General features: G+C 37.0%; 1 protein-coding gene across 2 annotated transcripts in view; it reads right to left on the bottom strand.

Annotated features, from left to right (window-relative positions):
- Nucleotides 1-23,174, bottom strand: part of uvrag (UV radiation resistance associated gene) — a 111,001-nt gene that overhangs the window by 56,416 nt on the left and 31,411 nt on the right. Inside the window, exons 9-12 of one of the 2 annotated variants that reach the window (XM_057820829.1) lie at nt 14,914-14,998; nt 12,487-12,574; nt 12,192-12,252; nt 7,899-8,067 (exon numbers count right to left, since the gene is read on the bottom strand). In XM_057820829.1, coding sequence (XP_057676812.1) covers nt 7,899-8,067; nt 12,192-12,252; nt 12,487-12,574; nt 14,914-14,998 — 403 coding nt within the window. The remainder of the gene's footprint in view (nt 1-7,898; nt 8,068-12,191; nt 12,253-12,486; nt 12,575-14,913; nt 14,999-23,174) is intronic. The other variant, XM_057820830.1, reaches the window with a different exon arrangement.

The raw sequence follows: 23,174 nt of genomic DNA, 5'->3' as shown, positions 1-23,174 counted from the left end.
AAGGATGTAGTGTAACATAAGCAGAAAATTCTGTAGCTCTAATGTGTACTCGTAGCTGTTATTTCACTATTTGCTTTACTCCTATTTTGAGATAAGGGAAGGCTCAACACGTCACTGAATAAGGCAGGCAGCATAATCAACAAACTTACTCATTCAAGCTTTCATTAAAAAGGCCGAAAAAAATCTGCTTTCATTTAGCATACTGTATTCAAACTCTGCATAGGCTGCCTGGAAGGAAAAACAGTTACAGTCAACAGTAAAACCATACTGTTTTACAAATTCTAAAATTGTGACATTAACATCACTTCTAATCAAACTTTGAACGCTATCTCACCAGAGTAAAATCATGTGGTGAAGCAAGCTATTGTAAACGTACTAAAACTCTTTCACTACATTTCCTTTATTAGTGAGAATGACAATAATCTATTTTGTGTGGTTCTGTAAGTTCCTTACTACTACCGTTCAACCCGAAACTAACCCGAAAACAAAAATGATCGACCCAGACAAAGAAGAGACACAGTCATCCGAGCACACTGTTTCCATTATGCAGCTTTGATAAATAGTGTGTAATGGTGAGTCAGTGGGTGCAAACCAGAAGAATTCTTTTTCCTCTATTTCCACTCTGTGTATCGTTAGAGAAAGACTGTAAAGAGGGCATACTTTAGCTATGCAGGTGGGTGGTCAACCTTGGCTTCATGCTACTTCTGAACATACTTGTGGGAGGGCTTGTTACTGGCTGATCTGTTAACGTGCTGGATACAAGCTGAGTATGTACTGTATGTAGGTCTTTCACTCATTCGCTGCTATTGCTGGCAATAGAACTAATCCATTTTAACTGGGAAGCCTGGCAGAGAATGAGTTCATGTGCAACTTCAAACTAGCTTCGGGCCACACATCATCTAAGCCTGCTTTTAAAAAAAACTACTGTCTAGCAACTGGCCTCAAATGGCAGTGGTTGTGAAATATAGTAAATCAAAATGTGTTTAATATTTATGAAATGACTGTGCTAACCATCTGTTAATGAATGTTGCTTTGCACGTAGGACTAGGGGTGTAATGATACCTCGATCTGGATCTGTACATTAATGGGTTAGGTGACTCGCTATTCCAATTTTAACCCCAAATTTTAAGAGTTTCAAGAAGTCTCGATATATTTCTCCATCCTCTCCTTAAAACAGTGCAGTATCCAGTCCGATATGCAGAAAAACACCCTCAAAGCGTGATGCTACCACCCCTATGCTTTGCAGTAGGGATGGTGTTCTTGGGATGGTACTCATCATTTTTCTTCCTCCAAACACTGAGTGGAACTAAGACAAAAAAAGTTCAATTTTAATCTCATTTTACCACATGACTTTCTCCCATGACTCCTCTGGATCATCCAAATGGTTATTGGCAAACTTAAAACGGGCCAGAACATGTGCCGGTTTAAGCAGGGGAACCTTTCATTTAATGCATGATTTTAAACAATGACGTCATAGTGTGTTACTAACAATAATCTTGGAAATGGTGGTCCCAGCTCCTTTCAGGTCATTGACCAGCTCTTCCTTTGTCGTTGCCTGGCACAGCCAGACTATTCTCCCTGTATTTTTCAAACACTGTGAGAAATAGTCTGGTACCCAGCCCATTAACGGCCTCTCGAGCAAGGTACAAAATCAATCGTCCAATCAGATCCGCTTATTTGCGTGACGTGTTCTTAACAAGTAATGTCACTCTTGCGCACCGAAAGTTGACCGACAGATGGTGAACGGGAGAGTCGAGAATATGTTCCAATCCACGGTAAAACCAGTTTTAAATAACCAAAAACACATTGAAACAAGTTGTTGATAACAGTCAACATGGCTCGCGCTAGCCATGTTGAATAAACTTCTCCATCCTCCGCTCTCGCCAATTACTTGTCGCTTTAACAACGTCACGTCTGCCCTTCGCTGATTGGTCCACTCCGCTGTCTGTTTCCTGTGGCTTGCTCCGCCCTTGGAATTTGATCCGTCAGACGGTCGCCAGACTTAATCGCTGGAACAGCGGTGAGTCTGGTATACCAGGCAACCTATGTCGTTCTTGGCTGATTCTTCCCCATTCTTAGGACCATTGAGACCCTACGAGGTAGATCTTGGATGGAGCCCCAGTCCGAGGGAGATTGGCAGTCATGTTTAGCTTCTTTCATTTTCTAATAATTGCTTCAACACCAGACCTTATATCACCAAGCTGCTTGGCAATTGCTGCGGAACCCTTTTCAGCCTTGTAGAGGTCTACTATTTTGTCTCTGGTGTCTTTGGACAACTCTTTGGTCCTGACCATGTTAGTAATTTGAGTCTTCCTGATTGAATGGAGTGGACAGGTGTTCATATGCATCTAACCACCTCAAACAGGTCAAAAAGTCAGACTCAAAAACCACTCCACTAATTCGTTGGACTCGACTTGCATGTCTTTGAGGCTCACAATCCTCGCTAATGGACAGGTGTTCAAATACTTATATGCAGCAGAATAATACAAATACATTGTTTAAAAAAATCATACACTGTGATTTGTGGATTTTTTTTCTCTTTAGATTGTCTCACAGTGGACTAGCACCTACCATGAAAATTACAAACCCGCCTGTCATTTCTAAGTGGGAGAACTTACAAAATTGCAGGGTGTTCAAATACTTATTTTCCTCACTGTACATATATATATATATATATATACATATACATATATATACATACATATATATATACATATATATACACACACAAACACATACATACAGTGGGGAGAACAAGTTGGCAGTGTATCAAATACTTGTTCTCCCCAATGTATGTATATACATACATACTAGGGATGCCTCTGATCCAATCATGTGATAAGAAATCGAGCCGATCGGGCCACGATTCAGAGGATCGGAATCGAATGAAAAGGATTGGGTTTACAATGTTTAAAAAAATGTATTGAAAAAAAATTAAGGGGCTAAATATTAAAATCCAGAAATATAATGGCATTGCCAAAAGAAACAAAAATATTTCACTTTCATAATCCCCTACACTCCTGTAAAAACATAATATTCCATATTATTTATGATCATTATAATAATAATTACTATATATATATATATATATATATATATATATATATATATATATATATATATATATATATATATACACATATATATTAATACATAATTATTTATAGCATTACAGAATATAATACAATGTGGCACCAGCATCCAGTGCGGCTTGTATATGAACAAATACAGTTTTATTGTTACATTTGGTGGCAGCAGCTAAAAATCAGGTGCGCCTTAGAGTAAAAAAAATTTACAGCGTATATACAATGTGCATTCACTAGGTTTGCGACTGTTTTCCAGGTCAAGTGCAACTTTAGGTAGAGTAGTGTGGTTTGCATGTGGTTCCACCATCTCCTACTGTGCACATGGTCCCGGTTAAGAGACATAAAACTGTTGAAGCCCTGGAACAATAACTGCTTTTCTTTGAGCTCACCGGTTCTTCTTGTTGGCCTCTTACCCCTATTATTCATTCATACAACGTGACTGACTGAGCCTAACTCAACAGTTTGGCTTTATGTTTGAGCAAAGTAGTGCTGTGTACTTTCATACAGTTGTACTTTACATTAATAATTTTTTTTTTTTAATTAAAAAAGATTAGTTTTATATTTAAGGCTACACTGTATCCAAGCAAGGTAATGCTGGCTATTTAATGGCTCGGTACTGTTCTCAATCAAACACTAGACATCTGGATCGCATCTTTCCAACTCTCCCCCAAGCTTTAGCTGGGCTCTATACTGGAAAAAAAATGTGGGCGCAACATGTCGTTTGGGTCCACTAGACTTGAGAAGATGGGTCTGAGTGCCAAACAATTTTCACATCTTATTTTCATACAATTGAAGAGCACTTTCAAACCGTGGTCTGCTCCAGAATACCGGAGAACAATAAAAATGAGTTTAAAACTTGCCTTGACTTACACAACTGTGGCTTTGACGCCATTTTTATTTCACCCCCTATTAGGGGAAAAACTATTTTGGAAGACTTGACGAAATGTGTTTTAATGCACAGCTATACAGTACTTTGCCATCTTTATCGCCATAAAAAAATACTAAACAAATAGTACAATACACATCTACTGTAGCAGGGATGCATCTGGGAAATTAAAAAAAGGGGCCAGTTGGCCCCCTTGTGTCTGAAAAGGGGGCCAAATTCTAAAATTGATGGGGCTCGATTTAACTAGATTGCTGAAGTTTAAAAAACTGACTGAAATAAACCAAAATACATTCATTGGAGCATGATATTTCTAAATTGCAAATGAAAAACCATTATTTGAGTAAAATCTATTTTTCTAATATATCAACAAACAATTTTAATTCACGTCAAAGAATTCATTCATACATAAAATAAACAAACATTTTCAATTTTCTTTAGTTAGTTACTACATAATCAATCCTGTGCTATTTTGATATTCTACGGTATTACAGAGAAGACAAAGAGAACACACTTATGTTATTATTAATATTAATTAATTATTATATATTACTATTAATTATTTATTAAGTATCTGTATTAACTAACTTTATTAATTATAATTTATTAATTATTAATTATATTAATATTATTATTAATTAATATATTATTGTTAATAAATAATTAATAATAATAATTAATTATTATTTAAACATTTTAACCTTGTTAAAATATAGTTTGCGATATTCTAATAATGTGATCAAAATAATAATAGGAATTATTGATATTTCAACACAATATACGAATCTCGGAACAAAATTTGATTTGTGTTATACATCGAGTCATCTACCTAATTAACGTTTTACTCATCTGTGGTTTATATGCCTCGTAAGTGTACTTGTTCGCCAGTTGTTGCATCCACTCGTCATTTTATTTCTTTTGTTTTGCGATATGCAGAGATTGCAAAACATGAGGTTTTTACCTGCGTCATACCTTAGCCACGTGTATTTCTTCAGCCACTCTTTCTGAAAGACGTGATCATATTTTTTTCGTATCACCATTGTCATTATCACCAACATTCATAATAGGTTCGTTTTCTTCATCAAAATAATCCATATTGTCAGTTTTCATGCGTTTCTCTGGTGGCGGCAACGTTTCACTATCCAAAGTTTCGTCTGCTTTCGAATCATTCCCATTATCCACTAATTCGAATCATTAACAGCAGTTTGCTTCAATGAATTGTCACTACCCTCCGCAGACTTATTCAATTGTTTCTTAAAAAACGAGAATGTTTGTTTGCTGCCTGTGTTTAATGTCTTTTACAGTTTTACTCCTGTTCTCACGCTCCATATTGCAACCATCCGCCATGTTCGATGTAAATACTGCAGTGCATCATGGGTAAATGAATATTCTTTTATCTCTTTCGGAAGTTTCCGGCGGATTACGGAAAAGCACGAGATAGCCTCTACCACGACTTTGGAATGCACCGAAACAAATGCAAGGTGATTATGGCTAGATATCGGTAAGGCAAGATGGCAGACGACGAAAGTTAAGACCGCTGAAGGAAAACGAACAGTTTTCAATTGCTGTTTAACTAAATTTATTTCTTTAGCTATTTTAACAGAAGTATGTCATATGTGGTGCCGGTGCTGGCGCAGTGGAGTTACAAAGTTGCGCCAGTGGCTGTCAAAATGCGTAAATGGCGCAAGGGCGCAGCCCAGATGCATCCCTGCTGTAGTATCAAATTGTACAATCCTTATAATAGAACGTGATAAATAATGTTAAAAAAGGACCTTATGTGCAGCCGTAATCTGAAATAACAGAGTCACTATGAATCCACCATTGCAATAGACTAACTGCTTGCTAATCCTGCCACACTTTGAGAACCCAATCTCCTGCCACCTCACTTATCTCAATTGGCCGCCTCTTTCCGACACTTAAATCACCTGTTTTTTTTTGTTTTTTTTTTAAACATTGTTAGAACTGGCCCGGCGCTTTCTGTCTGCCCACACATCATTTTGCACCGCTTGGGCCTCTGGGGTCATGACTGCGTACAAGGGGCGTGGAACTTTCCTGTAGCATTGACCCCACTCATGCACACCATAGGGCACTCGTGAAATGTTGTGTCTGTCAAGCAGACAGCTTAAAAGTTTATTTTTGATGCTGGATCTTGGTGTGAACATCCAGCATGGAGGGCCTAGAAATGCATACAGTTAAGCGAGACCTCCTGTCACATGGGAGTTTAAAATAACTGATTCTCTCCAGCTGTTGTCATGACCTAATCACACACTGCACTAGTCACTCCATCATGGAGTCTGATAGTGTCTCACTTTTTCCTTACATACTTACTCCCAACTGTTTGGCTATTACATACGACAAAATAGATGTTCTGTAGAAGCGTCAGTGTTTATGTGCATGTCACTCCCTTTGTGTGAAAACAATAAAAAGTAGAACGTGTAGTAACAAAGGTCATCTGAAACATTTCCAAATTATTTAAATAAGAAATAATGTCGTGTTTCAAGGTTTATCAAGGTTTATAAAAATTACTTAAATATTTGAAAACAGTGAAATATCTTTTTACGGAAAATTTAGTTAAAACAAAGAGTCCATTCAGACAGGGGGAAATCCTACTCGTTTTACTGAAAGGGGTAAATAAGACATTATGCTATTCCCCGAGGGGTGTATAAACAATTATCCAGAAATGCTACAATATGCAAGAACGTAAAATGTTATGACTTACAGTAACATTTATGGCAAAATCCCAGAAAAGATAAAATAGTTTTACAACCACATTTTTTTTTTTTTGTCGCTATCAAAAGTAACGCGAGTGGTGGGATGTGGATGCTGATCAAAAGAAAAGTGGTCACATCTTGTGAAATAAAGTGGCTCAATTGGCCTGGGGGGAAAAGTGCTCAGATTCAAAGTGTCGGTACATTTTCTTAGTATAATTGTAAAGAGAATGCAACTTAAGTAAAATGCCATACTCTAATGGCTTGCCAATTGATCTAACACAATTGAGAAAATACCTTCATTTTATTTTATTTTTTTTAATCAAACTTGAGATCAGAATTTTCAAATACAAAAGATTTATGATAGCAAAACGATGTCTGTTTGATAGGAGTGCAAAAAACTATCATTTTGGGATATGAAGGGATTCCTAAAAATGCCTTTTTAATCTTTTTGTTTTTTGACGCTATTTTGTGGTAAAAAGGAGACTTAACAAATAATCTGAAAAGTAGACACATTTTCTTCAAAAAATTAACTAGAGGAGCACTAAGAGAGCAGCCAGTTTAAAAGCATTGCCATATTTCTGACCTCTGTGACCTTTGACCCTTTTTCTTCACATAATGTCACCTACCCTGCAAATTTGAGCAACAGTAAATAGGCTAATCCAGTATTAAATAATCGCAAAATGATTTTTTGACCCCTGTAACCTTTCACCTCATTACACCAACATTCAATTAGGTCTTTTATTGTAACGTATTTTCGCGACCATAGGGCACACCGTATTATACAAGCTTTAATACGTGATATTTTTGTATTGATGTATTTTTGGCACGCCTCCTATCACACGCAATATTCTCCCTTTAAGGTTCTCATACTCATACTCATTCATACACTTACATCCGCTGTTTCAAAAATTGCTCAGTCAGACAGACAGACATATTTTGGTACTCAGTCCACACAACCAGAACACCACATTATTAGGTGCACGTCCATTTTGGAGAATTTTTTTTTTACTTTTAGGTACGCTTTATGGTCGTAAAAGTACGGTATATTTAAGACATATCCTGCAAGTTTGTTAACAATGTCTTATTTGTTAATGCGTTATCTTGAACACAAACATACAGACATACGGATCCGAATACACACCTTCCATGCACCTAAATAAATTGCTCTGTTACTAAATCAATTTTAAAGTGGAATGCCAAACTTTTTTATGTACTTACTCTCGCTCTTTTTCATTGAGTCTGTCAGTGATGGTGTCTTTGATGGAGGAGCGTGAACCTTTGTGGATGACTGGATACCTAAGTGGGATCTGCAGGAAGCACGAGATCATCAGGACCAGGTGTGCCGTATAGCCCAGAGCAACTGCCACACTCCCATCATCCTTTGCTGCTGGTAACGCAGGAAAAAGGAAACAAAAAGTAATCCTGTATTGCATTAAACTGAGATGTTGTTCTTGAAAAATTCCCAATATTATCAGGGAGTTTTGTTGGAAGTGAGAAAATCAAATTTTTTCAAACTTTGTCTTTCCAAAGACAAAGTTTGTCATCTTTGTGGTTTGTGATTTGATCGCAATTGCTTTAAGTCAAACTACTGTGCAGATTTCAAATTGGTAACGTGTGACATCACACTAGATAAGTGCCGATTACTGGTTTCAAGGTATACCGTGGTATGAAAACTTCACGATCTCAAAACCGCAAAAATTTTCCATCGTACCTCCCTACGGTATTATCTATTTTTATGTTGCAAAAATGCAGGGAGAAACCCCTTGCTTGCAGCTGCAAGGCTTGACTCTCCCCATCCGGTTGCTGGTCAGTGTCAGCGAGATAGCTGTGCTACACGATGGCTGAAGGAGGTGAAACTCCTGAACTTTTTCCCCCCATCGAAGAAAACGAAATCGCTGGTATGGGAATACTTCGGCTACAGAAAAGTTACAGATGGCCGCAGCTTAAAACATGTTTGCGGAGGGTGACTCCCGAGGAGGCAATACCTCCAATATAATTTCACATTTATCCAAAATTAAAGCTTAGTAAACATTGTTATTAACGTTTCCCACCAGATACGAGAGTTAACTCCAGCAGGTTTATTGTGTCTAGCGGTGGTAAAACATGTGGTGTTTTTTTCTCTCTGGCAACTGTGTTGAGAAAGAGAGTGTGTATAATGTAATACATGAAACGAGTCATACACACGCGCTTTTGTTCTGATAAATAATGTTGAGCTGTGGCTAGGAGTGGGGATGGATAGGATTTTTAGGATTACAGTTCAATTATCGATATTGCTTAACGATTCGATTCTTTATTGATTCTCTGATCGATTCTAATTTGGGGACAGAGAAGAACAAACATTTTATTGCCATCTAGTTTGTTTAATCAGAAGTCACAACCTTACAAACTCACAACGAGGACAAAAGAGGCCCAAAGCCTTGATGTTAACTGTGGCAATATGTAACTGTGGCAAATAGGCAACAATGTGTAACATTTTACTGAAATATTTTTCTAATAGAAATAAAAAAAACCTCCTTTTTAAAAGGACATATGAGCGCTGATAGCAAAAATACTAATAAAAAAGGATATATATAGTCAAATACAACAGAACAGTGCGTAGTGCAAATGTGCAAAATTAATTATTCTTTTGCAGAAAAATAAGCATGTCTGCTTTTTCAGGTAGGATAAGTGATCTTTCTGGACTTATGGTGTCTCTAGCAGTGGAGAACACCCTCTCAGATGGGGTGGAGAAAGCCCGCACACACAGAAAGTGTTCAGCTAGTCCAGACAGCAGGGGCAGATTATCTATTTTGTTGTCCCAAATATTAACAAATTTATAATTAGGTTGGTGTAATTTCATAAGGATGGTTGGATCTCATACAATATAAGAGGAATTTTAGCACAATCCTCCGTTAACTTGGATTTGTTAACTTCGTAGACATAGTTGGGGTAGTCTACAGAAAGGCCTTTTGATACTGACTAGAATAAAAGTGGTTTGGGACCAAGGGGATCTCGAATTACGGATGAAAATACACTGATTGGCTGAAGTCGTCAGGTGCATTTCGGGAAGTCATTTGGAACATACACTTCCGTTAGTCGTAGCAACGCTAAAATACCACCATCGGATGCGGTGGTAGTACTTTTGTGTGAAATCAGTAGTCAGGTTGGCCCTACGACCCACCAAATTCAAATTATTCCCAAAAAAACACTGATTTGTGGACTACGGACCGAAATGAGAATTAAAATAGCTAATAATAATCGTTTAGGACTATTTTAGATACATATATGTTATATTTATCTTATAGAGTATTCGACGAGGAATACGATAGACCCATTGATAGACTTTTTGGGAAAAATCACCATTTCTTTAAGTAGTCTCATGAATAAATGACCTAGCCTGTGATAATGAATGCAAAACCACTCTGCGGGGGCTCCCCAGATTCTACTTGGTGAGTGGTCACTCTTTGAATAATCACGTAATCTTAGTTCCTGAAATGAGCATATGTAACATGCATATTAAGCGTGACGTAATTCGTGCTGGTTGGAATCTATATGAGAACCGTTAAATAAACTGCCAAACAATTCCATGGAATTGAAACACACGGAACCGGATCTCTAAAGGAACCAGTTCTCGATTCCCATCCCTAGCTGTGGCTTGCCTGGCACGGCCAGACTGTTCTCCCTGTGTTTTTCAAACACTGAGAGTCTAGTCTGGGAGCCCATTAATGGCCTCTCGAGCAAGTACAAAATCAATCGACAAATCAGATTCGTTTATTTGGGTGACGTGTTCTTAACGAGCAACGTCACTCTTCCGCGTCGGAAGTCGTCTCCACAACAACACAGATGGCGAACGGGAGAGCCGAGAATATGTTCCAATCCACGGTAAAATCAGTTTTAAATGACCAAAAACACATCGACACAAGTCATTGACAACAGTCTGTCTCGCGCTAGCCATGTTGAATAAACTCCGCTCTCCTCGTATGTTTACTTCCGCGCGCAAGTCCCCCGTCGCTGATTGGTCCACTCCGCTGTCTGTTTGCTGTGGCTTGCTCCGCCCTGGAAATTTTATCCGCTTAATGGTGGCCAGACTCAATAGCTGGAACAGCGGTGAGTCTGGAGTACCAGGCTAAGCTGTGGCTGTCGGTTTAGGCTCACTTAAAGGATTGCATTTATTTAAATTTTATTTAGAATATTTCAGTTTTTTTTGTTTTGTTTTTGTTATTTGTTTTTGCCTAACATTATACTGATTTTCCAATTTGATAATTGGAAAATGATTGTGTTCTTTTTTTGTGGCCAGATCGCCCAGCTCTAAAACAGCCACACTTAAAAATGCTTCATTTGAGTGCTTTTGGCGATGGTACACAATAAGACGAATATTGGGTCAGCTAACAGACAATGAGCTGTGGGCAAACCTTGAGGGTGGAAGTAGAGACTGACTGACCTTGTCAAGATAAGTTGACATAGAAAAGCTTGGTTGAATGTGAGAGAGTGATATACGTTCATGTAGTTGTATTAAGGGATGAGACTAACACTGACCCTGAGTCCTAAAGTAAAACACCCACCCCCATAGGCTAGTATAAACTGGTTAAAAATTCTGGACTTGATAGGACTCTCTTTGGGGGAACACCTAAAAAACATTCAATGCATTTTTATTTGCAAGAAAGCTTGCAAGGTGTATAGGTAATAGTCTAAAACTTTACAACAAGCAATTTACTAACATTACCCCAGATGGTTTCGGTGCACGCCATTGAAGTTTCAAATGCTTATGGTTGTAATTATAAAGAATCAATTAGTTAATTAGTCTATATATCCATGGATATTTAAATGGTGTGGTAGAAATTGGAAAACCACTGTTTAACATGACAAAATGGAATTATGCATCTCAAAAGAGCAGTCGGGAGGTTTTCAACAAAAAAAAAAAAAAAAAAAAAGAAAAAAAAAAAAAGAAAGAAAAGTTACTGGAGGGAAAAACCAAAATTTTTCTTTTGTTTAAAATTTAGTGTCACTAATTGGGTTCATTTTTTTGATTCAATATTATTTTACACTGTTTCCTATTTTTGCAAATACTTTTTTCACGGCACAACATTGTAAAGATGAGGCATAGCTGGCTAACAATTTAAATGTTTTCAATTTACTAGTTGATTAAAAGAAAAGTAATGTATAAACGGCTGGCAACAAAAAGTTCAATCTGGACTTTAAAAGCTTAACTGGGTAATGTAACACAACTACTGTAGCTCGGAAAGTGGACAGACAACTATTAATGTATAGTTTCCAGTTATGCTTATTAAAACTGAATATTTTACAGTTAGTTTTTTCCCCATGTGCTTTAAACAGTCTGCAGCAATATCACTTAGAATTGCTGCATTTTGATTTACATCATTTATTTTACATTATTTGAGATTACATGTATATACACACAAAGACACACATTAAACGCTGCATGATAGCCAAGATAAAATATTTGTTCAGCATGCCTTGCTGCAACTCATCCAAGATAAACCATGAAATACATGCCGGTAGATAATAAATTACCTTGAAAGTCTTCAGAATTTGGCAGCTTCACTCCGCAGATAACGTAATCTGACACATTTGCCTGTGGGGTTAAACAAGATTTATAGTATTTTAAAGACAACTTACACTGTTAATATTCAATTTAAAGAGTTTTTATACATAAAAATGACAACGAACCAACTGAATTTCCCTAACAGTCCGACAGTATGACAATGAATGTTATTTGAAAAAAAATGTCAAAATTAATTTGAGAATTTGGTTTGATTCCTCTAAATTATTGAGCATAACGAACTACTAACAATGGCTTTGGACTCACCACATTGATGGGATAAATGTAGGACAGCTCAGAGAGAAGCTGTCGGCAGCGAAACGTGAGCTGGGCATTGAACTTCAGGAACTGCTCTCTAAGGAGATACCACCAAACACAGTAACAACATAATGAATAATCACTTAACAGAAAAAACACAAGATTACAGATGACCCACTGACAGGATTACTGATAAATACTGCAAATTAAACAGAAAGACACAATAATGCAGACTAACTCTGCAATTGCTTAAAAGGAGTACAGTAGTTATCGAAAATGGAAGGTAGTAAAGAAAATTTTCCAAACCAAATCAAGTTCAAAATGAACTACGACCTCCCAGCTAGCTCCCTAAACATCTCGTCAGCCCAACGACATTAAAAGTACAACCAAAAAGCGCACATGCACCTCTACTGGCTAACTCAGAACCTACAGGCAACAATAAGTATGCAAGTAATTAATGTATTTAGCAGTCCTGAGTAGAGCTGGGAATCTCTGGGCACCTAACGATTCGATTACGATTACAATTCAGAGGCTCCGATTCGATTATAAAACGATTATTGATGCACCCCCCTCCTTTTTTTTCCCTTTTTTTTTTCAATGTTTTGTACATTAGTTCCAAAATTGTTCAAAAATACTCTCAGGCTAAACCACACTACTATTTCAGTATCAAGTTAACATATAGCAGTAAACAAATATACAAAAATAACATTAAATAAAAAAACTCCAGTCCCCATTCTGTATCAGCAGCTTTAAACTACATTCAATTAATTTAATGTTGTGAATCAACCGTTAAATTTGTTAAAATTGCTCCCGTTATTCCATAATTTCCCTTTTGTCTACTTTCGACATGTGAAAGTTTTAAAACTATTTTAAAGATAGATTCAAGTCAATATTTTACCAATTTAGGAGTATTTTAGATAAAAAGTTAATTAGGTTTGCTTGGAAGGTTCGCTACAACAGCCTTGCAGGGATGTGTACTGCTTTAAGATGGCGGCCGTTTATAATGCCCACATCTAACTTTTTGTAGATGTGCTGCTAACACTACCAAATCTAAATTGCATCTAGTCCTATATAAATGATATCCACCGTAACATGATATGGATGTACTTGTAGCAGCTTTTCGGCAGCAGTCAGGTATGTTGTTGTGTTTTTTTTATCTCGTTGCATGAGTTGAGCTAGAGCCGTGAGTTGAGCATTGGCATTACCCGAGGGGCCGGGTAATGGGAAGCATGATGTTTAGCTACTCTCGCTCCGTTTCGTCCCGAAGACCGCGCGGCGCGCTGAGTGTTGTGTACTTCCGCTTTACTTCGCATATTTCAATAATCGGAATTTGGATGTTTGTGAATCGTTCTCGAATCTTCCACGGCCGAATCGCGAATAATCTAAGAATCGGAACTTTTGCACACCTCTAGTCCTGAGGGAATTTTTTTTTTTTAATCGGGCTGAGAGGAGTGATTGCCTATACATCCCTAGAATATACCTACCAAATTCCATAGTGATCCATCCACAAATATTGGAAGAATAGCAATTTTACATCCGCAACCAATTAATCTAATTAATAAACTCTGAGACAAAAAAAAAAAAAAATCTGTCTCTGAGGATTGATGTGCTTACGTACCTACCAAATTTTATTCCAATCTGTCCACGAATAACAGAGGAGAAGCAATTTTAGTAAGTGTCATTCCCAACAAGAACAACAAGAACAAAGCAAGCGAGTTTGCTAGGTGGTCTAAAAAAAGTTTTTAAAAAATAAATAACTAAATGAAATAATATAAAATTTTGGATGTACAGTATACTGGTTATAGATGACACAAAGTGGCCAAGGACAATTATAAATGGGCAAGAGTTTGCATTTTAATGCAATTCCTGTCCTACATTCTAAAATATTTATGACTGCTTTCAATTTATCTGACAGTTCTTTGAGGTAACTCTTGTTTGTATAATTCTCAAAAGATCCTGACCTTTCATCATTTGCCTCTTTTTGACATGCAGCTGCCTCATAAAGACGAGAGGAGACAGATCACAATGTAATGGTTTCACCTGAAATCACTCAAACAGTGCTACGGGCTTTGCCTTATCTAATCATTTAAGCCAAAATGCATGCCCTTTAACAAATAATTGTCTGTGAACACGCAAGCATATTGCTCATGCACTTTCAAGCCTTAAGATACCACTAGTTAAAAATGTAATCAATGTATTTAATTTGTGAAAGAACTTAAAATAAAAACAAAAAAGTGCCAAATGAAATATATTTCCTTGTTTAGAAAGGCATTTGGTGCATATTGCAGGCTGTAATCTGAGTCACTTAGCAACACACGGAACAACATCATTCAGTAAAGGCAAAATATGTTACTGATTGCATTACATAGTGTCTTCTGTGCATTAATGTATTTCCAAAAGCTTTTTCAATCAGAATAATTACAGCTACACACATACCTTTTGGCAGTGCATTCCTTATGCAGCATGGTTAAGGATTGTTTTTCATCCTTCAGGCCTTCATGTTGTGCAGCATACAATTCCTCTAAGAGACAAAATAAAGTGTGGGGGAAACAGACTTTTTTTAATGAGTGCATGTTCTCTTATGTTTAGGTACATCTTAAGAACCACAATTTTTTTCATTGGCTTCACCCCTAATTTGCAGTTGAGCTTATTTAAATCACTGAGACAAATTTATTCCCATCTGACCACACATAACGCACACTACGGTAAATAAAATTTGTAAATAGAGCAGTCCGCATCATTCATAAGACTGGGTTTTTGGATCACACCCATGAACTATTCCTTCAATTTAAATTGCTTAAACTTCATGACCTCGTCGATTATACAGTAACTAGGGTTGGGCATCATTTGAAATTGAATGATTCCGGTTCCGATTCCATGTTTCGATTCCGATTGTGAACGATTCTCGATCCCGATTCATTTAAGAGGCAGGGTCAAAAAATTTAAAGTTTAAAAATTTAACGAGTTAATGTCTTAACTTCTGGATGATTTTTCAATGGTATGAATTTAAAATTAATTATTGTTTATCATTATTATTTTATTACTTATCATTTTATTATTATTTATACAATTAATATAAAATTTATGAATTATATGAACTTCTCACATGGCGATTTTTAACTTGTATATAAATATCAGTCTTTAAACTTGAATGTGATGAAGTTTCTTTCCACAGGTGTGCGCTTTCACAAAGATGTTTATTTTTCAAAAGCTCACGGAGAAAACATTTACACATATTGTTTTGCCATACATGTACCTTAGCTGGGAGCTACGGTGAAGCACAAATATAATTTTTTCTATTGATTATAATTTGAAGATCTTTTAATACTGTTGATTTTAATGACGGCATCTACTGCTTTAAGATGACGACTGTTTGCTAATGCCAGCGAGTCTGTCATTTCGCATCTACAGGTAGTCCTCTATACATGTCCTAATGCTGCAGACTCTGTCATTTCGCATCTAGTTCTATTTACAGTACATGATATCGACCATAGCTCCTGTATAAAGCTTTTAACAATGTTACCTGAAAATTTACAAAAACATTTTGCCATTCGAGAAAGATTTCATAAATTAAGAGATTACAGGGAGTTCACACTTTCTAAATTTTAAACAACTCGCAAAAGCTTTTGTATGTCTGTATGCGGAGTGAATTTATGCAACAGTCTGACTTCACAACTTAAACAGTATAAAAATATTCACATATTTAAATTGCGCTATAATAATACAATAATAATAATAATAATATTTTATTTATAGAGCACTTTTACCGTTTTTTTTTTTCTCTTTTTTCACTTGTTTTTCATTGCTGACAGAGGAAATTGCCATTGCGGGTATTGTTCTTCCTTTACATTTGTCGGGGAAAAACAGGCTACTACGAAACTACCTAAAGCAAAAATAAGTTGCCGTAAAATATTTTATTTTTATGCATTACAAATGAGAATATGGGGTGGGATTTAATATGTTTTCTTCATCCAACTCCCTTTCATGCATTTTTGTCTTGTTTTATTTTGTTTGTTTCATTACTTGATATGTAACCAGTTGAAAGCAGATTAACTGTACTCGTATAAATGACTAACTTCCTGAAATGAAATGAATAAAAAAATATATACTGTATATAGAAAGACACATACAGCAAGTCAATATGCAGTAGAGAACTTACGTAACTACAACATTCACGAAGCAGACACTATTGTGAGTGTATGACATTCACTAGTGAATGCCGTATGGCAATGTTCAATGTTCAAGTTAGAGTTGGTTCACCAACGGAAGTGATGAAAGTATGAGTTTTCAAAAAAAGAGAACGAAGCAGAAGTGCTTTAGAGATGAATATGATGTCTAGATGGATAAATAGATGGCCACAAGCACACTTTTTATTTTCTTTAAAGATGCTAAAGAAAGTCAAACTGTCTCCAAAGTGATGTGAAAGACTCATTATCAGTTATAGCGAATGCTTCATAGCAGTTGATGCCCAACCAATTATTAGGTCAAGGGGGGAAATTACTTTTCACGAAGGATCTGGTCATTTAACCACCAAATGTCCATTTACAGTTAAAAAAAACATTCAGTTAACTGGGCCATGTGTGGCTAGCTTGATAGCTACTGCTAAAATATGCCTAGTAAGTAAGCAAACCTATTACTTGTGCAGGGTATTAACAAGCTCATGCATTTGTAGCATGATTGAACTTTTGATAACACAAAATAACAAATAAATAAGCAAGCCTGCATAGTATGAATGTAATAATTACAACTAAAAGGATAGGGTGATCTCACTGTTATTGTAGTGAAATAAGAGTATTACATTGACCTAAGCTTTTAGTTTTTTTTCCCCAAAAGCAGAACCACACATTTACCACAAAACTTGCACCAGGGCCATTTAAATGGTGTTATACTAGTATAGCGCTTTTCCACCTTTCAAGGCGCTCAAAGTGCTTTACACTACATCACCATCTACCTACTGGTGACGCAGCACCAGTAGCAATGTGGGGTTCAGTATCTTACTCTAGGATACTTAGGCGAGTTCATCAGGGCAGCGAATCGAAACCACAGCCTCTGGGTTGAGGGACAATTACTCTACCACTGAGCCACGCCATCCCCCATTTAAAGGGGAACAACGGATAGAAAGGAATGTAGTTCTTAACGAATAAATGCTGGTATAAGTTACAATAATTCAATATTAAAACCCCTGTTAATGTTTTCGTTTTAATAAAATTTACAAAATTTCAAACCAAAAAAATTAACTAGTAGGTCGCCGTTGCTGTTGACATCGCAGGGCGTTGATATCACATGGCCACGCTGCCGTACTTCCACAGTGTCACACTTGTCACTATGTAAGGTAGTGATTTAAATATGCCACAAGGTGTCAATGGAGAATTTTTAATTAATCTGAGATCAAGCCAATGTGTGCATTTTGTCCCTTGACTGATGCCATAGTTTTGCTTTTATTGCACAGTGGGGTGTAACGCAGAGAGAGGGGCGAGGAGACACAGGCGTTCAGATTCATAGCTCGGACCGCGCCGTTAATCGGCATAAGTTTCGGCAACTCCCATTTCACAACATAGAATTGAACATAAGTATCATATAGTGAAAATACAACAAAAATAATATTCATTTATCTTATTCCCTAGTGCGGGGCACTGCAGGCACCATTGTGCCTTATGTTCAATTGTATGTTTTGAAGGTAAGATACCTGATAATGGCTCCCAGCACCATAGTTTGTATATTCTGACTAAATATTGCCATCCAGTGTACAGTATTTGTTGAGCTAAACAAGTTGCTAAAATCTTTAGAGTTTGACCAAAGTCTGAGTACTTTTTAATGTGTATTTTGCATATCTATTTTGATTGTGAATGCCAGTTCTCTTTGCATTGTTGTTTAACTGTGTGAGAATAAGACACGGTCTGTGCTACGAATCTGAACGCCTGTGTCCACTCGCCTTTTTCTCAGCCTTTCACCCCACTGTGGAATAAAACGAAAACTACGGCGCACTACCTTACATAGTTAAATAGTGACACGGGTGAAGTCCGGCAGCGTGGCCATATGACATCACCGCCCTGCGACGTCAACAACGGCAACTCACTAGTTAAAATAATTTTACAAATTTTATTAAAACGAAAACATTAAGAAGGTTTTAATATCAAATTATTATAAATCAGATTAACACTTATCTTTTAAGAACTACATGTCTTTCTATCCGTGGTTTCTTTTAAATCTGTACTGAGCCGAACTCCTGCAAGAACAGAGGTGGGGAGGGCGGGGATAGGAGTTCTTCAAAGAGACAGATCAGACAAGCCATATCTCTTATTGCACTGATGCTTTCATGTAATTCCCAGCACTGCCAATCTTTTCGATCTAACCATCTTCTATCTAGTTACCGTCCTTACTGGCACGGAGAGATGAAATGGAGCAATTTACGTGCAGTACTCAAAGAACTGGATATGTTTAATCTAATTTATATGTAAAAAGTTGTGGTATTTAGGATCTACTTTAAGTATGGAAATGTAATGAAAAAAGACTGTGCCATCTGCTGTAAAAATTCTCATTTTAGCAATAAATCAATCAGGAAGCGCACTAAAATCTTTTTAATAAGACAACTTTAGGTCCCACGGTGCTTGGCCAAGTTTCACAGAACGAACAGCTATACTGCAGTAATATGCAGAGCGACCTGAACTCTGTAACCTCTACCATACCTAAGTTCTGTTGAATAAAGGTTACAGACGGAGCATGTCCTGTCCCTACTAGGATTGACCGGTAGCAGCGTTATAAATTAGAATACATAAAAAAAAAATTTTTTTTTAAAAAAACATCAGGACTGCAAGATTATGGCCAAAATGATAGTCACAATTATCATGTATCCATATTGTAATCACAATTATTAATCAGGTATTTATCATCTTTGAGAAAACGTTTATTATTACGACATTTTATTTTTTAACCAACAATGCGTAAACAGTCTTCAGTACAAATTCAGGCTTTAAAATTAATGAAATGTCCCTTTAGATTAAGTGACATCCAAAATACACTTTAAACCTAAATTCCGGCTATAAACTAAGTGAATAAATATTCTATTATCTTATACAAGTCCAGACCATGAACATTAATCCATTTCAAGGTATAAAAACCTCACACATGAAGCTCCTCATTTTACATGTTTTGCTGAAAAGGTGATTGTTTATATGTTCAGCAGAGGCTACATTTTAAAATGTAAAATTAGACTACTTTCAGGTCTATTTAATTGTGGCTGCCAAAATCGTGATCAGGATTGAGATTCGATTAACTGCGCAGCCCTACTTGGAATTGAATTCTTTCTGGGTAGTCAGGCAAGAAGCGGTTAGACGCGACAGCGAGGCTTCATGAATGGAAACATTTTCTTTTCGAGAGAGGTGTTGCCTTGACATCAGATAGTGCCTCCAATGGGAGAGAGGCTGGTGGAGGAAATTAGTGCTATTTTGGCATAGGGCTATTTTGGGCCACTCATTTGAAGGTAACGGCAAGAGAACAGAGAAAGAAGTCTTGATAAATGTACTGTCTCAGTCTCCTGAAACTTATAGTATCTCGAAACCGTTTCAGTGAAAATCTATAGCTCGCGAATGAGATTAAACTCTCCAAGTTTCTACGGAACTGAAACAAGACTTTTCCCCTGTTGATATAATTGCCTCATACTCCTCAAAATGAGAAAAAAATAGCTTTTTCGTGCAACAATGAAAGAGATATCTTGCCAAGTTGCGATATATTTCTCCTAAAGGAAAAGCTTTGGTGAAATATTATTGGTATGCTCGAGACATGTAACGGTAACAGGTTTCAAGGTATACCGTGGTATGAAAATGTCACGGTTACAAAACCACAACAATTTTCTGTCATACCGTTATGGTATTAATTTTTTTTTATGTCCCAAAGGTGGAAATCCCTCACTTGCAGCTGCAGAGCTTACCTCTCCCCCTCCGGTTGTTGCCCAGTGAGTCAGCTGGGCTACACGATGGCTGGAGGAGGTGAAACACCTGAAAATTTCCCCCGATCGAAGAAAACAAAGTCGTTGGTATAGGAATATTTCGGCTAAAGAAAAGTTACAGACGGCCGCAGCTGAGAGGAAGAGGGCCGACCGACATATGAAACATGTTTGCGGAGGGTGGCTGCCAGAGGAGGCTATACCTCCAATATTATTTTGCATTTACGTGACCACCTGTCGCTTTATACAGAATTAAAGGCTAGTAAATGCCGATATGAGCGTTTCCCACCAGCTACGAGTTAACTTCAGCGTGTTTGAGTGTCTACCAATGGTTAAAAAAAAAAATTTTTTTTAAAAACGGAAATTTGAAAATAATTCAACTATTTTTGTTCTGATGATAATAATGTTGAGCTGTGGCTGAGGGTTTAGGCTTACCTGAAGGACTGCATTTATTTTAATTTTATTTAGAATATTTTGTTGTATTTATGTACCAATTTACTAATATGTTGTTTTGAAAAATTAAACTCCTGTTCTATGGAAAAAACTTTTTTAACCCAGACATTTCAAAATAACACATTTTAGAGCTGTAATTGCAATAATGTGATACCATGAACCTGTGATATTTTTGCTCAAGGTTATCATACTGTCAGAATCTCATACCGGCACATGCCTAGTATGTTCTTATATCAACACTTCCAAATATAGGCACGCTAGACCGTGTCACCATCTCCACTACGCGCTGGGGACTTTTCACACTTAGCAAGTGCAAATTAAATCACGTTTAGTACTGAGATTGAGACTGCAATGGAATAACGTGGATCCTAACCTTTTAGGGTAGCTTGGCTCAGGTGATAAAATGATCGTCTCCCAATCCAAAGTGGGGTTATGTTCAGTCCCTCCTGGTACTGGTAGTGCAGTGGACCAACCAAAACCCCAACTGAAAAAATGGCTGCACTATTTGGATGGGCATCCAACATAAAAATGAGGTTAAAAAAAAAAAAAATCCTACTGTGGACCACCTCTCATCGGACAATCTTAAAAACTCCCGTGTTCAGTATTCTTCAGCAAGATAATGTCCTTAACCCCCACTTGCTGCTAGTTCTGAGTAATTGTGGGATGTTATATTTTTCGGCAGAGTCACACCTGACTCCAATGCAGTACTAATACAAGACCGAAACCTGTCATTAAATTTGAAAAAGAAAAATAACTGTAGCAATAATAATTCATAAAATAAATAAAAATTGAAAGGCTCAACCACAAGCACAAGCAACATCACCCACCAGTTGCTAATCGAAGATCACCAATAATATTCAACTAAATGAAGTACCTTCTTGAAAGTTGAAATGGAAAAATACCACAGCATATCATTGCTTCACAAAAATACTTTGTATAACGAACACTTGAAAACCATACGTCTGACATTTATTGGCCAGGAGCTCGACTGTTATACAGAGAATAAGAATAACCAGTGTTACTAAGCATAATAAACGCCATTCAGGGCCTGATTTATGTTGTGTTCTAAAGCCAAAAGAAGGGAAATTAGAGTACTATGACCCCAACAAACTCCCTATTCAGGAGGGAGGGGTGAAATGACTTTTATTAAAATTCACATCTGTGAAAAGGAAGGCGTTATTCTCGCTTGCCTAAACTTTCCGTTATGAGTTTTGTGCAAAACGTGCTGTGGACCCAAACGTTTGCAGAACTCTGAAAAGTCAAGTAAATTACCAGTAGTCTGTTCCACCAAGTGGATTAGCAGGCACAGAATAAGATGTTAAAACTGTCATCAGAATAGTACATGCTGCTTAAGTTTTGTGTTTATTATGCTGGCAATGTCCAGGATTAAAAAAAAAAACGGATCACATGTAACAGGCATCGGCAAGTCCAAAGCAATATTCTCATTATTATTTGACTAAAACATGATGCTCTACTCATCATTATCTGTTAACTCTCGTGTAGGCATGAATACACACACATGCAGAATCTTTCCTGGATGTTTAGATTTTCAAGGCCATTTGTTTTGAGAGAGGCCAGCTTTCTGGGAGTTAGAATTATTTGCTAACGGGCCCTATGGCTACGTGAGAAATGTGAAGACCACACGGCCAGGTACAGATGAGATTGTGGCGAGACATGGAGGTTAACAATCCATCATGGATGCCCTCTGGGGATAGACCACATATCACTTACACACAGTGTAAAACTGTTAAATCAAACTTAAAGCTTAATCTGTAATGTGTGAGGATTTATAAATCAAATATGAAATTAAATGGACCATCAATTACACTCGGCGCTTGCCCCAAATACTATTGTTCTTTCATAGAGCTGTCCAATACTACAGGCAGCTCAATATTATCTACTCATAAAAATATATAATATGAGAAATTATCGGTTTCGCACCACTATGCATTGTAGGTTATAAAATAAGGTACAAGCCTGCAGCCTTTGTGCATGGGCTGATCACAGTTTAGACAGTAGCTGTGCTTAGACTGCCCTCTAGATGTCGCTAAATTAAGATGTTTGGGATTTGTTAACTGAGGGAAAGACCCTTATCACTCATGTTGCTCAAATAAAAATAAATGGAAAATTATAAACCATCACATATAACTACTGCGTCACCAGATCACTATGTAATAAAACTCACATGTGTGGTATAAAGAAGTAAAAGGTTCTTTCTGCGCCTTTGTAAACCTATATTTTGTGTCTGTTTAGCCGGACAGTGTTGATGTTTTTTTACATACAGGTCAGACCATAGACGTCA

This window comes from Corythoichthys intestinalis, chromosome 18 (genome assembly GCF_030265065.1).
Source record: "Corythoichthys intestinalis isolate RoL2023-P3 chromosome 18, ASM3026506v1, whole genome shotgun sequence".
In the NCBI taxonomy this organism is placed as follows: Eukaryota; Metazoa; Chordata; class Actinopteri; order Syngnathiformes; family Syngnathidae; genus Corythoichthys; species Corythoichthys intestinalis.
The sequence above is the reverse complement of the archived record's forward strand: the minus strand, read 5'-3'. Positions and strand labels throughout refer to the sequence as shown.